At 41.0% G+C, this 20,064-nt stretch overlaps 1 protein-coding gene across 4 annotated transcripts in view; it reads right to left on the reverse strand.

The window, feature by feature from the left end:
- The window catches only part of SLC7A2 (solute carrier family 7 member 2), a 71,877-nt gene that overhangs the window by 6,042 nt on the left and 45,771 nt on the right, over positions 1–20,064 (reverse strand). For 3 of the 4 annotated variants that reach the window (XM_043454193.1, XM_043454191.1, XM_043454194.1), the window contains 8 exons: positions 18,756–18,921; positions 17,464–17,597; positions 13,884–14,106; positions 11,989–12,128; positions 7,835–7,937; positions 5,677–5,882; positions 4,314–4,480; positions 3,020–3,128 (listed from right to left, as the gene is read on the reverse strand). In XM_043454193.1, coding sequence (XP_043310128.1) covers positions 3,020–3,128; positions 4,314–4,480; positions 5,677–5,882; positions 7,835–7,937; positions 11,989–12,128; positions 13,884–14,106; positions 17,464–17,597; positions 18,756–18,921 — 1,248 coding nt within the window. Of the gene's footprint in view, positions 1–3,019; positions 3,129–4,313; positions 4,481–5,676; positions 5,883–7,834; positions 7,938–11,597; positions 11,735–11,988; positions 12,129–13,883; positions 14,107–17,463; positions 17,598–18,755; positions 18,922–20,064 lie in introns of all 4 variants that reach the window. The other variant, XM_043454192.1, reaches the window with a different exon arrangement.

The raw sequence follows: 20,064 nt of genomic DNA on the forward strand, positions 1-20,064 counted from the left end.
AGATGGGAATACCAGACCACCTGACCTGCCTCTTGAGAAACCTGTATGCAGGTCAGGAAGCAACAGTTAGAACGGGACATGGAGCAACAGACTGGTTCCAGATAGGAAAAGGAGTACGTCAAGGCTATATATTGTCACCATGCTTATTTAATTTATATGCAGAGTACATCATGAGAAACACTGGGCTGGAGGAAGCACAAGCTGGAATCAAAATTGCTGGGAGAAATATAAAAAACCTGAGATATGCAGATGACACCACCCTTATGGCAGAAAGTGAAGAACTAAAGAGCCTCTTGATGAAAGTGAAAGAGGAGAGTGAAAAAGTTGGCTTAAAGGTCAACATTCAGAAAACTAAGATCATGGCATCCGGTCCCATCACTTCATGGCAAATAGATGGGGAAACAATGGCTGACTTTATTTTTGGGGGCTTCAAACTCACTGCAGATGGTGACTGCAGCCATGAAATTAAAAGATGCTTACTCCTTGGAAGGAAAGTTATGACCAAACTAGATAGGATATTAAAAAGCAGAGACATTAGTCAACAAAGGTCCGTCTAGTCAAGGCTATGGTTTTTCCAAGTGGTAATGTATGGATGTGAGAGTTGGACTATAAAGCTAGTGCTGAAGAATTGATGCTTTTGAATTGTGGTGTTGGAGAAGACTCTTGAGAGGTCCTTGGACTGCAAGGAGTCCAACCAGTCCATCCTAAAGGAGATCAGTCCTGGGTGTTCATTGGTAGGACTGATTTTCAAGCTGAAACTCCAATACTTTGGCCCCCTGATGTGAAGAGCTTATTTGAAAAGACCCTGATACTGGGAAAGACTGAGGGCAGGAGGAGAAGGGGACGACAGAGGATGAGATGGTTGGACGGCGTGACTGACTCAATGGACATGAGTCTGAGTAAACTCCGGGAGTTGGTGATGGGACAGGGAGGCCTGGCGTGCTGCAGTTCATGGGGTCGTAAAGAGTTGGACACAACTGAGCGACTGAACTGAACTGAATTGTACATGCATGTTTTTCTTAATAAATATTTTTGAAATATTTATGTAAAAAACTATTTACCTCCTCAAAAGTTAACACTATACTTTAAACAAAAGGATATATGGGGAAAAGTCTCAAATACTTCCCAAATACAAGTGCCGGATTATTGGAGACAGAGACAGACAGTTTGGAAAACATGTCCTGTGTGAATGGGCTTCCCAGGTGTCTTAGTGGATAAAGAATCTGCCTGCAATGCCAGAGACCTGGGTTTGATTCCTGGGTTGGGAAGATCCCCTGGAGGAGGGCATCCAACCCACTCCAGTATTCTCGCCTAGAGAAGCCCATGGGCAGAGGGGCCTGGCGGGCTACAGGCCACGGGGTTGCAAACAGTCAGACATAACCAAAGCGACAACACACACACCCCATGTGAGCAGGGAACAGGGGTGTGCCTTACAAATGTCACTGTCACCAGGAGAGGATGAATAACTATGTGCAAAGCAACCGTTTATTAACAACCACACTGACTGAGGATCAGAGGGGAAAGGTTTTAAGTATTCTCACAGGATATGTAGGCATTTTTGCTGTGTTTTAGCTATAATTTTAAAAATTGATTGAGAGTTTTGGGTTGATGTGAAATGCCTTATAATTTTCCTATGTAAACCAATGGGAAGCAGGCCACCAATGTGTATTTTGGCATGTGCAGTTGTGAGAACTGATTCTGTTTCCTCTCATGTCCTTAGAGGTTTGGTGCTCTAGCCTTCCTGTCCTCAAATAAAGGTAGCGATGCCACTGTTTTACAAAGAAACAGAGGCACAGAAGCAGGGGTGGAACGTGAAGCAGGCGACACGGCTAAAAAGCAGCAGGGGAGGAGTGAAACACGGGGCGTCTGGCCCTGCAGTTCCCGCCCTTCTGCAAGGTCAGGCACGCGGCTGAGCTTCAGGGAGCTACCACTGGAGGAGAGAGGCAGTGGTCCGCGGAGAGGCAGGAGCGTGGGGAAGCTCTCCGCCAGAGTTCAGCGTCTTCTGGGCTCCGAGGAAGGGAGGGAGTTCCGCTTCCTGTGCCCCGGGGGAGGTGGGGAGACCCGGAAGGAATGACTGGTTCATCCCAGAGGGCACCGCTGAGTCACAGGGGGCTCCCATCAGGATCCTGGCCCTGATGCGACAGAGCTGCCGACCGGGAGCGGCCGCAGTGACAGAATGCTCCAGTGCAACCTGTGTGGACGGTAACTTTTGATCCACCCAAATTCCCTGGCACTGTGTCAGATCCCCCCAAATGGGCAAACCTAGGGTAGCTGTTGGGGGAGGGGAAAAACAACTAGGTTAAACCTCCCATTGGCTCAAGCGGGTTGGTGGCTTGAGACTGAAATGAAGTTAGTTTATAGCCAAAGCAAATACACACATACACACAAAAGTGAATGAGACTCATTATGCCAAAACCAAAACCATTATAATGCCAAAAGGGCTCAAACTCCTCAGGCCACCAGTGACCACAAAGTTAAAGTCGAATTTCCAAGTCAGCTTTCACACAGGACACTGAAGAAATCATGATGAAAACCGATGAGTATAGATGTAAACAAGCTCATTCACAGTATGTAAGGTCAAACTCCACCCCACGGGTCTAACAGAAAGACATCTGGGTACCAGAAAAGAAATTTCTTGCAATTAGCTTATTCAAAATGTTGCCAGAAATTCAATAGTGCTCTGGAAGGAACTGACTCTGCAGTCAGACTCCAAGGGTGCTATTTGCAAACTAGATCCCTTGACTTTTGATGGGGGAAGCTTCATTTTTCTCACTCAAGAAGTTAGGAAAAATCGAATCCACAGAGTTTTACAGGGTTACTGCAGCAACTGAATTATAAAAAGGTATTTGGAAAACATCTGGAAAAGTAGGCACTCAGGTATTCTAAAACTTGGGAAAGGAGGAAACCAAAAAAAAGCTTTTGTTTCTAGGAAGGGGGTGGGGTGCATTTCTCTGAAATGGCGCATGACATGGGAAAGAGAGAGCCCAGTTTCAGAAAGTGAAAACAGGAGAAGACCTACCAAGCGCCATCCAGATGCTAAATCTGATCCAGGTGTCTGTACTCAACTGGACCATCAGGTAAATGTTCACCAGGATGCTGAAGGCTGGCAGGAAGGGTAAGAATGGAACCTAAGGAGGGAAAACATCTCAGATATACTCAACTTTTAAAACACATTCCTCAACTTGTTTTGACATGGTGGCAACTAATTTGACAAACATAGATACTGTCACAGTGTGTAAGATTATATTCTCACAAAAAGAACTACTTGAACAAAAACCACTCATCTACAGAATGGGCTTCCCAGATGGCTCAATGGTAAAGAATCCACCTGTAATGCAGGAGACCTGGGTTCGATCCCTGGGTTGGGAAGATCCCCTGGAAAAGGGAATGGCAACCCACTCCAGTATTCTTGCCTAGAGAATTCCATGGACAGAGGAGCCCAGCGGGCTACAGTCCATGGGGCTGCAGAAGAGTCAGACACGACTGAGTGACTAAACAGCAACACCCAGAGAATACTGAAAGGAGCCCCATATTTCCCATTGTTCACCGCAGCGCAAAGCTACAGGGGGCTATCCAGCCGCTAACACCTGCATCATCACCAAGACGCAGCAGGTCTCAGGGTTTAGCTTAGGGTTTGCTGGTTTCATTCCAATATTAAGAGGGCATGCCACTGGAACTCTGACTACTCTTGAGATCTCAGGGGGCTTCTTCCAGGAAACCCTCTTCAAGCTAAATTCTGAGTTCAAATGGGACAGAATATAACTTCACTTCACAGTGGAAGGGCTTTGGGTGTGGACTTCCTTGTATTTGTAAAATATTCTAGTTATTTTTCTGATGCTTTACTGAACAAGAAATTTGTTTACTATTATATAGAATAATGTACTAGGAGCACACTCAAGTTTTTGAAAAGAATACTTAAGACAAAAAGGAGCATCCCAAAGGACCTTGTTCACTGGTTAACATCATCAGAGTGCTTTTTTAATTTTTTTTTTTTTAAATGTTTTCTATAGTTTTGGTTATGATTGGATTTGGGAGATAAGTAGGGACTCTTTGCGACCCCATGGACAGTAGCCTGCACCAGGCTCCTCCATCCATGGGATTTTCTAGGCAAGAGTACTGGAGTGGGTTGCCATTTCCTTCTCCAGGGAATCTTCCCAACCCAGGGATCGAACCCAGGTCTCCAGCATTGTAGACAGACGCTTTACCGTCTGAGCCACCAGGGAAGTCCTTAATTTTTTTTTAAAGTCACAAAAACTAACGTACAAGAGAAAACATGCATGATATTTAGGATCATGAATCCTCATGACACATACCATAAAGGCGACTTTCTGCTGATTCTGGGGCTGCCTCCAGATGATGAGCACAATGGCAGCACAGAGAATGAGAAACAGCACCAGGAGAGCCAGGCTCCACGCTTCCCGTCTGGCGATGGCGTGGACGCTGTGCGTGGTCAGAACACTCAGGCCCAGGATGAGGAATGCTGCGGAGATGACATGTTCGTGAAACAAAACCAGCACGTGACCTTCACTCAGACCCCTGCATTCAAAGTTTATTTTGATATCAAGTTCTTTATGTATCTACTCTGCCAAATACTAAGATTCTTCATTTCTATTTTGGAAAGACATGCCTGATTTCCATGACTTAAGAATCCCTCTTCGCCCACTCATGACTGTCTCCTCCTTAGAAGGCAGCCTCCCCTCTGGGCTCTACCATCCTGCCTTTCTGCCAGTCTCAGATGACATCACTTGGATTGATGGAACATTGTCCAGGGTAGCTAGTTCCCTTTTTTTCCAATGGGGAAAGCAAGTCTGTTCGTGTGCAGCTGTTGTAGACACTGTTCATATAAACAGATAATACATGATCTGCACCTTTTCTTCCTGTTTCAGAGCGGCATCACTGCCTACCCAGATGATCTCTGATCATCGAGTCTGAATTAGGGGTCCCTACCATGCGCTCTCAGATAAAGCTGTACTGCCCTTAGCTCGCCACCAATGCGGCTGCTCTGTAAAGTCCAATGAGAGCAAGAACCATCTTTCCTGACATCCCAAGTGCCCAGGGGGGGTTCCTGGCACATCAATAAATGTTGCTGAAAATACGCTTGATTACGTAACTGTGGGTGAGCAAGCAGGATCTGCGGTACGGCCTCCCACGCTCCCCGGGTCCCAGTTCAGCTACGGGCAGGGGTGCTTCGCTTCCCACAGGAAGAACCCTCACGGCTCACGAAATGGACCAATTCTGTACTTCTGCCACCCTCACCTCAGGGCAGCAGTTCCCAACCTTTCTGGCATCAGAGACCAGTTTCATGGAAGACAATTTTTCCATGGATGGTAGGGGATGGTTTGCAGATGATTCAAGTGTGTTACAGTTACTGTGCACTTTATCTCTATCATTATTACATCAGCCCCACCACCTCGGATCATCAGGCATTAGATCCCACGGGCGGGGACCCCTGCCTTAGGGAATTTCTTCTTTTCTTCTTCAATTACCAATATACCATCGACTTATCCTGCTAACATAAGGAAGGTCTCAATGACCAGTGACCCCTTAGGTGAACATTTCAGGACTGAGAGCAGTGCTAACATATTCTTTCATCCTCTTTCACATCATACCTGCTCCACCCCGCCCCCACCCCCAACACACTGGGTCTTTATAATGTATATGGTGAAGGGAACTTACCCAGGAATCCTACCAGAAAGCTGACGAGAGAAGCAGACTGTTTTGTGGGCAGAAGCGAGGGGTTGAAGAGGGTTCGCAGGCTGAAGCCCTGTCCTGGCAGCATGGTGACCTGAGACTCGCTTTTGGAGGTTCTGTTGGCACACGATCCCAGAGCTTCTTTCTCAGAGCAATGCTTGGGCTGCTCGTAAGATAAGCCGGGCTGGTACCTATTCCAAGTAAAAGTGTGTGTCTTTATTCTCAAACAGACACTTGGTCCAAATGAAACAAGCACCTAAAACTCTAACGGAGATATTTCCATTCACAGCTGGTGCAGTAAATGCACAAGTCTTGTGGCTGCAGCCTCAGGGTTGCTGAGGCAGGACACACACGTGCTCAGCAAAATACCTGCAGCAACTCCGAATTTCCTGATAACCACTTGATTAGAAAGTTATATATATTAGACGCCGAAGAGAGTTACATTTTAACGTGAGGCACCTGTGACAATAAATGATTACTCTGGAATTATCTATGTTCAAGGGAGATGCCGTTCATGAACACAGCAACCCTGTTAACAGAAACCCTGGTTAAATATCAGCTACAGGGTAACCGGGGCTTCCCCCGTGGCTCAGGAGTAAACAGTCCGCCCGCAATGTAGGAGCCGCAGGAGACGTAGGTTCAATCCCTGGGTCGGGAAGATCCTCTGGAGGAGGGCATGGCAATCCACTCCAGCACGCTTGCCTGCAGAATCCCATGGACAGAGGAGCCTGGCGGGCTACAGTCCATGGGGTCGCAAAGAGTCAGACACGACTGAAGCGACTTAGCACACACGCACGCACAGGGTAATATAATATGCAGCCTTCAGTTTGGTATTGGAAGGTCTCATTGCAGCCTGCCTCCAGTCTCATCTCCCTCATCAGCCACCTCCCACCCATTCTCCTTTATTACTGATCCCCTTCCTCTTTGGCTGGTGTCAAGATATCAGCCTGCTTTAGCTCCCAACATCTGCCCTGGTCTCCCCAGTGCGATCTTCTGAGAAGCTTTTGCTTAAATTTAAAAGTAATATTTGTCTCCCATCTGAAGAAGAAATATGTTCACTGTGAAAAAATACACAAAAGCAAGCAGAAGAAAATTAAAACCATCCATAACATTCAGTGTGAATCACTGTTAGCATTTTATTACAATTTCAGCCAGTTAAAAATGCAAATATGTATATATATTTGCAAAAATCATTTTTTGTGTGTAAATGTATGTTAGTTAAATAAATTCAGATACTACATGTAGCTTTGCATCCAGAAACTAATATATCTCTCCATATAATTAAATATCATTTTATTTGCTGTAGAACAGTCTACTGAATAAATGTACTCTTATATAATTATTCTATTTTTTAACTGAAGTATAGTTGATTTATAATGCTGTGTTAGTTTCTGGCGTACGGCAAAGTGTTTCAGTTTATATATGTCCTTTTTCATATGCTTTTTCCATTATGGTTTATTATGGGATACTGAATATAGTTCCCTGTGCTACACAGTTCAGTTCAGTTCGGTCGCTCAGTCGTGTCCGACTCTTTGTGACCCCATGAATACAGTAGGAATTTATTGTTTATTTATTAATTATTACACTATGACAGGGAAGCCTGGCATGCTGCAGTCCATGGGGTTGCAAAGAGTCGGTCACGACTGAGAGGCTGAGCGCCAGCACAGCCAGTTAACACCGTTCTGAGAGTTTCAGGCCAACAGCAAAGGGACGCGGCCATTCATATAAAGACTAAAGCTTTAGCCTGAGAGCTTAGCAGCTGCATCACCAGGACTAAAAATACAGTATTCTAAAGTGTTTTTATGCATTATGAGAATTTGTCGTTCACATAGATTAGGCCAACCTATTGATAATTAACAACTGTATTTATTTGCTTAAGGACCAAGTATGCTAAATAGGCTTCGTATTCACATTTGTATGCCCATGGCTTCTCACTTCTGAGAGACAGCTGCTGCTGCTGCTAAGCTGCTTCAGTTGTGTCCGACTCTGTGCGACCCCACAGACGGCAGCCCACCAGGCCCCTTTTTCTCTGGGATTCTCCTAACTCCACGCAAACAAGGCCAGTGAGCCCTAACTGTCTTTATTTCCTGGGTGCCAACTGACACACACGCTTCAGACCCATCCGGCAAGGAGGACAACCCACCTGAGGATGAGAACACAGGCCGCGACCAGAGAGTAGGCCAGAAGTGTCCCAATGGACATCATGTCCACGAGGGCCTTCAGGTCAAACAGGAACGCCATCACAGCTGTTGGGGAAAAGAAAGAAGGGGAGAGAAGAGCGCCTGTGAGAAAATTCCACACAGCTGATGCCAAGTCAGAGACAAGGGATGGGAAATTTTTTGTTTTAGTGCCGATGATAAGTCAAGTAAAGCATAGAAAGTATATTTCTCACAGTTAATAAGATGTTCCTTAGGTCATACACACTGCTAATAAAACTTCAAAACCCCTCAGCGATCTATCAAGTACAAAATACATCTACTTTGATTACTTAAAAAATATTGCCTTGACAAAGAGTGAAAATACTGTATGACAGAATATTCGCCTTTGATGTTTCAGAAGAAAAAACATTGCCAGGAAATACTGGCAGGCTCCTTTTAAATAAATACATAAATAAAAGAATTCAAATGGAAGAGCTTTCATTATAGATGTTATATAACCATTTTAATTTCCATCTGCATTCTGAGTTATATCTTGGACAGGATAAGGTCCAATTAAATTATGCTTCAGATAGAATATAAATCCTATCCTGATTAAAACCACACACTCTGACTAAATTTAAACCATTTGGGTCTACCTCCAAGCCCTAATAATGTTAAGAGGCAAAGTATACTTCACATAGTTGAATAGTTAACTTGCAGCTTGCAATTTTTTTCTCCAATGAAGCATCAAACTAGTGACGATATTAACTGGAATTTACCAAATAGTCGTCCTTATCATAATAAGTAGAGAACATCACACCCCACTCATGTGGCACTCCAGACATCTCAGCAATGCTTTCTCTCTTTATGATCTCAAATTATCTTCAATTCAATAGTCCTATGAGACGGGGGCAATCATTTAGGTTCAGCTTTATAGATCAGCATTTGACTGTTTTTGAATAAACCCCAGCAATTTCACATGGTTTAACCTAATAGGATCATTACTCTTTTAAAAGACGGGTTAACTTAGCAATGTTACAACTACTGGGTAGAAGTGGTGTGTGTGCGTGTAAGTCACTCAGTCGTGTCCGACTCTTTGGACCCCATGGACTGTAGCCCAACAGGCTCCTCTGTCCATGGGATTCTCCAGTCAAGAATACTGGGGTGGGTTGCCATGCCCTTCTCCAGGGATCTGCAACCCAGAGATTGAACCCAGGTCTCCTGCACTGCAGGTAGAAGAAGGCTTCAGCTAAACCAATATGCCTGCCCGTGGCCCTTCTAAAATAGCACATAATTTTTTCCTTTTTTTTTTTTTTTAGATTTTATGTGGACCATTTAAAAAGTCTTTATTGAATGTGTTACAATATTGCTTCCACTTTATGTTTTGGTGTTTCAGCCCTGAGGTATGTGGGATCTCAGCTCTCTGACCGGGGATCAAGCCCATACCCCCTGGATTGGAAGATGAAGTCTGAACCACTGGGAAGTCCCACATTGTTTCCTTAAATACATCCCATGCCTTATTTTGAAAAATTTCCATTGCTAGTATAGCTATACATTAGATTACAATTTTAATGTGTCTTGTAAGAATCACAGATAACCTGTTTTAGGAAGCCAAAACAGAAGAAAGTGATAAATTATCCATACAAGCTTTCTGATCTAAGTTAAAAACAAGCAAGAAGTGAGACTACAAAATAGCAAAAATGTAATATTCAGAAAACTAAGATCATAGCATCTGGTACCATCACTTCATGGCAAATAGATGGGGAAACAGTGGAGACAGTGTCAGACTTTTTTGGGGAGGCTCCAAAATCACTGCAGATGGTGACTGCAGCCACAAAAGTAAAAGATGCTTACTCCTTGGAAGGAAAATTATGACCAACCTAGATAGCATATTAAAAAGCAGATGCATTACTTTTCCAACAAAGGTCCGTCTAGTCAAGGCTATGGTTTTTCCAGTAGTCATGTATGGATGTGAGAGTTGGACTGTGAAGAAAGCTGAGCGCCAAAGAATTGATGCTTTTGAACTGTGGTGTTGGAGAAGACTCTTGAGAGTCCCTTGGACCACAAGGAGATCCAACCAGTCCATCCTAAAGGAGATCAGTCCTGGGTGTTCACTGGAAGGACTGATGCTGAAGCTGAAACTCCAATACTCTGGCCACCTCATGCAAAGGGCTGACTTATTGGAAAAGACCCTGATGCTGGGAGGGATTGGGGGCAGGAGGAGAAGGGGACGACAGAGGATGAGATAGCTGGATGGCATCACCGACTCGATGGACATGAGTTTGAGTAAACTCCGGGAGTTGGTGATGGACAGGGAGGCCTGGCGTGCTCAATTCATGGGGTCGCAAAGAGTCAGACACGACTGAGTGACTGAAGTGAACTGAATGTTTCAGTGCACTAAAAATGTTAAAATTATCTTCTTTTAATTATTAATTTCAATATCTTATTATGCTGTCAAATTAAATTCTTTCTAGAGGAAGAAGGGTAAATTTTTAAAAATTCTGAATACATAATAGAGAATTAATGGGCAAGATTTTACAGGAAAAAACAAAAGCTTTTATGGAGTAAATAAAATATGTTATCTTTTGTCAAGATTTATGAACTTTCATTAATATCGCAATGCACTGTTTAATCATAAAGCAGGCCTTACATTGTCTAGTGAAAACTTCATTTTATGGGGGCAGACATCTTAAGCAGTAAGAAAATAAGTAATTTGACCTCCCAACATACATCTTAATAAAGGGCCAAGTTTATTAGAAGACATTTTATAAAGGGCAGTTGTTTAGGAAAATACTTAAGATTCTGAAAGAATCCTATTTCATACATAATTAAATATTAGTATTCTGTAATCTAATTTCCCAACAATTCGGAGCCTCGATAAAATTATCATCTTTGGTCTGAATTTATACTACTAAAAGTGTTTACCGTTTTTTCTCTAAAGCTTGCTAAAGTCCTTCTCTTGCTCCATATAACAGCACCTCTAAGGTCATTCACTCAATCTGCAAAATCTGAAAATTTTCATGTGGAATAAGAATCTGGACAAAAGCATTTTGATGGATATTATGACATGCCAAAAGGGAGGCATCCGGAGTTGTTTTTTTTTTAAAACATGACAATATCAAAGCTCTTGAAAGAAAAAATAGACTCCTAGTGGGGTTTATGATAATATAGGTATTAGTAACTCTTAAAGAACTATGATGGGCCCAGGAAATGGGGTTAGCCACCATACTGAGGGCAGTGATAACAACGGCCAAGTATAAATTATCTTTGATATTTCTTATATTTAATTAAGAATGGGTAAACTTTAGCTTTTCAAAAATCCTATGACCATTTAGCAATATTCAACTTATATCCTGGATAACAAACAAAATATTGAATCAATTTTTAATTAACAATTCAAGGATTAAGTAATCATTCTTTAATTAACATTTTGTGTGTGATAATACAATTTTATGGGCTCGTTTCATTGATCTGAAAAGCACTGAATACTTGATACACGATAAAGAACCACTGTAACCACTGTACATTTGTTAGAAGCACAAAGGTTAAGGTAACAAAATGGTAACAAATCTCAAAGGGTCAGTTACGAATTTCAGTAGACCACCGCCACCACCATTTGCAGACATGATCCCAATATTCATACCCTAATTTATCAGTGATTTTGTTTTCAACTTACATGCACAGCAAGCAGACCCGCTTTATAAGTCCATGCATGCACATAAAATGATCAAGTCTAATGTTGAAGAATCCTATGTTTGTAAAGCTTACCAGAAATGACCCCTGCGGTCAGTGTGGCAGCTACTGGTGACTGCCTCTTACTCACTCTGGCAAGAAATCTAAACAGTAAACCATCCCGGGCCATGGCAAACAGAATTCGGGGTAAAGGAAACATGGAACCCAGAAGACTAGAACAGAAAAATTCATAATCCACAAGTGAGTTATTACAAGTATTAGTCTAGACGAGTCTATACAGGTAAAGACTGGACACACTAGAGTACAGAACCTATACCAAAAAAATGTTCAAAACAGGAAACATTCAGAGAAGTTATTGATATTTATATATGTCAAAACAGAAAACCACCTAATTTTCCATTTCTTTCCCAGAATCCTTGGTGAAAAAAGATCCCCCTTTACTTAATAAAAGTCAACTCTCTCTCACCTGCCACTGCACCCGATGATAAAGTAGCAATTATTGGTGTCTTCGTTTTGGAATTGATTTGAGCTAGACATTTGAAAAGCAACCCATCCTCCGCCATAGCATAGATTACACGAGGCATTGGGAAAATGGATCCAAGAAGACTGAATAAAAAGCAAACACATGCAGTATGGCAAACACATTCATGCAAGATTACATCACAGAGCTGCAATTAAGTCACTGTATAAAACTCAGCATCACAGCTATTCGTTATTTTTTAAATGTAATATGATTGGGTATTTAAAAATATTAACCATGGAGCAATTTATTATACTCTCAGAGATAATCTGCTCAGCACAATTATCAGGCTAAAAACAATGCTGCAAAGAATTTGTGCAGGCCCATGATTACTACTGAATTAAAACTAAGTAATTAGATTCAAAAAATTTTTAACTTAGAAAATTTATAAATTGATATGTAATTATAGAAAAGACAGTAATTTAATTTTATAGTATCTAGTTACTTCATTTATTCAATAATTACACATTTACATATATTTTACCATGATTTTTTGATCAAATTTGAAATAATTCTCAGCATAAGATAATCAAGATAGAAAAAGGAAAAAAGATGAACTCGCTGTAAATTCAGTATATAGAAGCAGCCTGAATTAAGTATTAGCAAGAGTGAAGTTTAAGAAAATGATTTTTGCTTTAGCTGTTTTGAATTACTTGTGTGTTTACTGACTACATCATCCCATACATGATTAAGTTGTAAAACAAATTTACAATTTAAGAGAAAATAAGTAAAATATACTTTTTAAACTCATCTCCTTTATCTTTTAATAAAGCGTGGTTGAGCTTGGCCACAGATAAATCTTTGTCCGTCTCTCTTCTAAAACTATGGTACAAAGTATCTTTACAGTTCAGATTTTTGAAACTATTCAGAATAAACCTTAATATTATCAGATGGCTGAGGATCCAAGAGAGGTAATTTGTAATTGCTGCTTAATACTATCTTGAATACAAAAAAGCAAAAAGGATTTTGAGGGGGGATAAAAGAGCTAGGCAGATGAATTACACAAAAAGATTTATTTTTAAATTTCAGACTTTTAGGAAAATTTCACTTCAAAAAATTAGTAATCAAGCAGAGATTAATTTTCCCTTTGTAACAGTGCTCTAGAGTACAGCACTCAAGTGAAATATGATCACATGTTAAGTTAAAATATGAGTAGCTCAGGAAACTTGAGAAATGAATTATAAAATATTAAAATAAGCAGCTACTGAAAATCTGAACACCTGAGATTCAACTATTCTTATCACACAGATGTATACAAATCTCCACCATTAACTTGAAACAGTAATTTCTATTTCTAGACCAAGTTCACCCTGATCAGTGCTAAGACAAAAAGTTTCAATGTTTCATAATAAGAAGCACCTTACACTTAACAATGCCACAGCATATATTTTTCACAAACACAGACTTGATATTATTTTAAAAAAACAGCAGAAAATGTCAAGTCTGCACATGAGGTCTCAGTTGTCTGTAGCACTGTAAGTAACACCAAAGACAGCAGGGAAACATACTAGTGTAAGTACTGTCAAGTTTTACAGTAAGTTTTACACACATACATATACAAATGTGTAGGAAATATATAAATGTACATAAATGCCATATATATCCTCGGAAGCTTGGACCATCATTATCTTTAAAAACTGACTTTTAACAGCTCAGGGGGAAAAGATTTTATCACTTAAGATTTCGATACAGCAATTCTGGGTGAACAATTCAGAGAATACAGTTGTAAGATATGTTTCTCCTATTAGGATTGTTTTTAAAACATACAAAAGCAATTCTGTGGATACCAACTACCTCTGCAGTAACCCACGCAGTCCTGCCCCAAAGACAATGCGATGTACCTTGTTGACAAAGCGCAGAGGGAGCCTGCTGCAACGACGTATTTGGCTGGCCCCCATCCAACGTACTCGAAGGCCACAGGAAGCGGGCTTTTCTCATCCAGGAGGTAGTACGGCATCATCAGTGTTAAAGCTGCCGAGACCCCAAAATAGGCCATAAAGCAAACAAGCAGGGAAGTCACAATTCCAATAGGAATAGCCTTCTGAGGATTCCGGACTTCCTCACCTAAGGAGACATAAACAAAAGACTGCATATTTAATAAAACACAACTAGTTTATTGCAGCGCTGTTTACAATAGCCAAGACACAGAAGCAACCTAAGTGTCCATCAACAGAGGAATGGATAAAACGCTGTGATATACATATACAATGGAGTATTACTTAGTATTAAAAATAATGACATAATGCCACTTGTAGTAACATGGATGGACCTAGAGATTTTCACACTGAGTGAAGTAGATCAGACAGAGGAGGAGAAATAGCATATGACATCCCTTATATACAGAATCTATAAAGAAATGTTACAAATGATCTGTTTCACCCTTGATAATATATATGCTTCGATGCTGTTCTCTCAAAATATCCCACCCTTGCCTTCTCCCACAGAGTCCAAAAGTCTGTTCTGTACATCTGTGTCTCTTTTTCTGTTTTGCATATAGGGTTATCATTACCATCTTTCTAAATTCCATATATATGTGTTAGTATGCTGTAATGTTCTTTATCTTTCTGGCTTACTTCACTCTGTATAAGGGGCTCCAGTTTCATCCATCTCATTAGAACTGGTTCAAATGAATTCTTTTTAATGGCTGAGTAATAGTCCATGGTGTATATGTACCACAGCTTCCTTATCCATTCATCTGCTGATGGGCATCTAGGTTGCTTCCATGTCCTGGCTATTATAAACAGTGCTGCGATGAACACTGGGGTGCACGTGTCTCTTTCAGATCTGGTTTCCTCGATGTGTATGCCCAGAAGTGGGATTGCTGCGTCACATGGCAGTTCTATTTCCAGTTTTTAAGAAATCTCCACACTGTTCTCCATAGTGGCTGTACTAGTTTGCATTCCCACCAACAGCGTAAGAGGGTTCCCTTTTCTCCACACCCTCTCCAGCATTTATTGCTTGTAGACTTTTGGATAGCAGCCATTCTGACTGGCGTGGTATCTCATTGTGGTTTTGATTTGCATTTCTCTGATAACGAGTGACGTTGAGCATCTTTTCATGTGTTTGTTAGCCATCTGTATGTCTTCTTTGGAGAAATGTCTGTTTAGTTCTTTGGCCCATTTTTTGATTGGGTCATTTACTTTTCTGGAATTGAGCTGCAGGAGTTGCTTGTATATTTTTGAGATTAATCCTTTGTCTGTTGCTTTGTTTGCTATTATCTTCTCCCATTCTGAAGGCTATCACCTTGCTTATAGTTTCCTTTGTTGTGCAAAAGCTTTTAAGTTTCATTAGGTCCCATTTGTTTATTTTTGCTTTTATTTCCAATATTCTGGGAGATGGGTCATAAAGGATCCTGCTGTGATTTATGTCAGAGAGTGTTTTGCCTATGTTGGATGCATGAGACAAGTGCTCAGGGCTGGTGCACTGGGAAGACCCAGAGGGATGGGGTGGGGAGGGAGGCAAGAGGGGGGATCAGGAGGGGGAACACATGTAAATCCATGGCTGACTCGTCAATGTATGGCAAAAACCACTACAATACTGTAAAGTAATTAGCCTCCAACTAATAAAAATACATGGAAAAAAGAAAAAAGAAATGTTACAAATGAACTCATTTATTTACAAAACCGAAAACAGACTTAGAGAAAAAACTTGTGGTTGCCGGGGGGGAAGGGTCGAGGGAAGGGATAGTTAGGGAGTTTGGGATGGACGTGTACACACTGCTACATATAAAACGGATAACTAACAGGGACACAGTGCACCGCACAGAGCACTCTGCTCAATGTTATGCGGCAGCCTGGATGGGAGGGGGGGTGGGGAGGATGAATATGTGGGCATGTATGGCTGAGTCCCTTTGCTGGGCACCTGAAATTATCACAATGCTGTTGTTGTTTTTATCACAACTTTATTAATCAGCTATACTTCAATACAAAATAAAGAATTTTTTAAAAAACAAAACATGAATAGGTAAAACATGAATTCTTCTGCTTCACAGTAATTCTACTCAGCTTCTGTCTTTTCTGTTTTCTCAGCTTGCTCCATCTATGCTACATGAAGTTCTCTCTCTTCTTGAGGGTCCTATGCTGTCATAAAAAGATCAAAGCCCAGAGGCAAGAAGAGAAAGCAAGATATCCTGCAAGTCAGTTTCCTCCTTCCAGAAAGAAAAAACATGCTATTCCAGCACCACAAAATGTTTAGAGATAGAAAAGCAGTCTTAATCCATTTGGAAAATGATTCATCCACGGAGATTAAACATGGCCTTCTACAGGCCCTTAATTATGAAGGCTCCCAAATACATGGAGACAAACTTCTTCTACTCAGTGCATTGATTTATATTAAATTTTAGTTTAAAAAAAAATAGTACTTTGGAGATCTTTCTAATAAGAGTTGGCATTTGAAATACCCAAAATACGGTCAATTATAAGGCCCTGCAATACTGTGAACCCAGAGGAAGCACTAGGGAGTGACTGTAACATGATTACTTTTTGTACTGGATAAAGAGAAAAGAACGATCACAATATATTTTGTCCTATTAAAGAAGAAATAATTTAAAAGCATGATCATTATTTGTTACTCACTGTGATAGCACTCGGAGAAGGCAATGGCACACCACTCCAGTACTCTTGCCTGGAGAATCCCATGGACGGAGGAGCCTGGTAGGCTGCAGTCCATGGGTTGCTAAGAGTCAGACAGGACTGAGCGACTTCACTTTCACTTTTCACTTTCATGCATTGGAGAAGGAAATGGCAACCCACTCCAGTATTTTTGCCTGGAGAATCCCAGGGACGGGGGAGCCTGGTGGGCTGCCGTCTATGGGGTCGCACAGAGTCGGACACGACCGACGTGACTTAGCAGCAGCAGCAGTGATAGCACTTCCAGACCAAAGATTAAAGGCAGTGATTACAACCAACATTTATAAAGTAGCTGACAGCTTGCACAGTATTTTTCATAATGTATTTTGTTGCTGTTTAGTCAGTCAGGCGTGTCTGAATCTTGGGGACCCCATGGACTGTCTCCCACCAGGCTCCTCTGTCCATGAGATTTCCCAGGCAAGAATATTGGAGTGGGTTGCCAGTTCCTTCTCCAAGGGATCTTACTGATCCAGGGATAGAACCCATGTCTCCTGCTTGGCAGGTGGATTCTCTACCACTGAGCCACTTGGGACACCCATACTCTATCTTAGACAACCTTCATAACATCTGAGGGGGAGATTCTGCTCTCCTGATTTTACTAACATGGAACCAAAGCTCGGAGAGTTTCATTAAGGTTCTTTCCACACAGCAGGGGCCACTTCTGGGTCTGGGACAAGCCCTTATTACCCCAAATTCCACTCTCTTCCCTTGACCTTCTGTTGTCACCCATGGGTACGCATGTGGTTCAAGGAACACTCTTGCCTTCTACACAGAGCCAAGACTCTGCTCTTACCAGTTGTTGCAATGCAGTCAAATCCCACAAAGGCATAAAAGCAGGTTGCAGCCCCAGCCAAAGTTCCTGCAAAGCCATAAGGCATAAAGCCACCAGCCCCATAGACGCTTGTTCCATTTTCAGAAGGTGGGTCCCTAAGGAGGAGAAGAAGCACAGTGGAATGTCATTTTCCTAGAAAACTGCTTATTCAAGAGATTTGTCTCAAACTCCATTCTTGGAAGGTTACTCTGTTCATCATCTCTTGGAAACTAATATGTACAAAACTAAAAGTAAACCCTGATTTTTTTTCACCCAGTCCTAGAGGATATGATGGTGTTCCCAACAATGGCTCCCTCACCAGTTGCCAGCTCTCAACTGGAGGCTGATCAATAGCATGAGCAGGAGGCTCAGATCCACTTTGGCTGGAACTTACAGCCAGGCAGGATTTTGAGAACAGAGATCCCACCTATGTATGGGCCATGATCTGAAATAAAGACCAGAGACTTTCTCTTACCACAGATAGCGGAGCAGGCTGAGCATTTGAAAAGTTTACTATAAGACATGTGACAAAGTGAAATAAAATTCTCTAATCTTGATAAATAACACTGAAGTTTTATTACATGTTAAAAATTGTATAAAACCAGAATATACTAAATTTTTGCCTCATTAGAATGGCTACAAACAACATAGGTAAATAAAAACATATATATCACTTCATGTAATAGATACTTCTGTAATCTTATTTACACATAGGACTATTAAATTGAATATTAAACTTAAGTCTTAGGACGAAAACTTTCATTTGAAAATTCATTTTTGAGATCAAGTTTAAAGTGAAATGTATAGACAATTCTGCTTATGCAATCAATAACATCCTCAAGAAAAAAAAATCAGGCATGAAAATCACTACAAGGTTGAAAGGATGCAGTGGAATCAAATGGTGTCTCCAAAGGGAAAAACAAAAGGATGCATGATCCAAAAATGCTCATTGGTATTTAGAAGTGACAAACATTTGGGGGAAAAAACATTCTTCCAATGGTTAAGATCTCTCATTTCTTCCCTTAAACCCAAAGCCAAACCTGAAGTTAAGAATCAGCAGTTTCACAGCTTGAAACAGTGTGAACATACCTACACACTCGTGCTTTGGGGAAAACCTGGAAAAAGAGTCTTGAAATAGAATAGACCTTCACAAAGTTCTCTGAACTAAAAAATTTGAGAATTGTTGTTCTAGAGGAAAATGTAACATAAGACAAAAGCAGGCAAATTAAAAAAAAAAAACTCAAAATAGGAGGGAAAAAAAACAAATGTTTTACCTGGCACTTGCAGATATATTTTTGAGAAAGTCTTCACTAATCTTCCAGTTTGCCACATTTCCTTTCACAAACCCAGCAACCATAACAAAGAGAAGCACCAGGATATTGACAGCTGTGAAGATTTTATTCACCCAAGCAGACTCTTTCACTCCAAAAGATAAAAGACCTATGGAAAAATAAAGGGTGCTTTCATTTTTACCTCACCTTTAGGAAAAGGCTACAGCAGTTTGAGACAGTTACAGGTTTTAGGATATTATTTCAGCAGGATTCATATATTTAACTGACACTATCCCTTTCTATGGAGAGTTTTCACTCAGTCACCTAAGTGTATACAGAACTAAAGATTTCAGAATGCAGACTGTGCTCATAGCCGGGAGATTTCACACTCTCCAATTAATGAATACATTTAGGAACTGGGTATTATGACCAATGGGCGGGTAGAGGAGCATGCTAAGTCATCTCACTCGTATTTGACTCTTTGCGACCCATGGACTGTAGCCCGTCAGCTCCTTTGTCCATGGGATTCCCCAGGCAAGATTACTGGAGTGGGTTGCCATGCCATTCTCCAGGGGATCTTCCTGACCCAGGGATCAAACCCACCTCTCCTGTCTCCTCTACTGACAGGTGGGTTCTTTACCACTAGTGCCAAGGGAAGCCCTAGCATTTCAGACAGGCAGATGTGCTAGTAACATCAGGAATCATTCACAGGTGGGCAGGGCCAGGTAGAGGTAAAGTAACTTAATTTTAATGAAATGCTATTCTTAAAAAGCAATTTCAAGGTTAATGGCTGCAAAATTTTGAAAGAAAATTTTCTTTCTCTTTGCTTTCAATCATATTTTCTGCCTCCTACTTACAGAATACATTAAACAAAGTAACTCTTCAACTGTCACTCCAAAGATTTTATTGAATCAATTCTCTTAATAGCTTTATTTTTATATTTTGATTGTAAAGGCAATCAATTTCCTACTCAAGTAACTTGAAAATACAGAAAAAAAGAAAGAAAATAAAAGATCAAGTGTAATCTCCTCTTCAGAATTTTGCGCGCGCGCGCGCACACACACACACACACACACACACACATTTCCATGTCAACAAATATATAATTTTTTTTTTAACAGCCACATACTCTTCTAATCTATGGATACACTATACTTTACTCCTATATTTACAAACAGGTCATTGTTAGTTTCTTACAACTATAAATAGTACTGACCTAATCATCCTTTTACAAATATCTTTTAACACCTTCTAATCATTTCTTTACAATAATTTTCTACAAGGTAGCACCATATCAGTGATATACACTTTA

Source organism: Cervus canadensis, chromosome 31 (genome assembly GCF_019320065.1).
Source record: "Cervus canadensis isolate Bull #8, Minnesota chromosome 31, ASM1932006v1, whole genome shotgun sequence".
In the NCBI taxonomy this organism is placed as follows: Eukaryota; Metazoa; Chordata; class Mammalia; order Artiodactyla; family Cervidae; genus Cervus; species Cervus canadensis.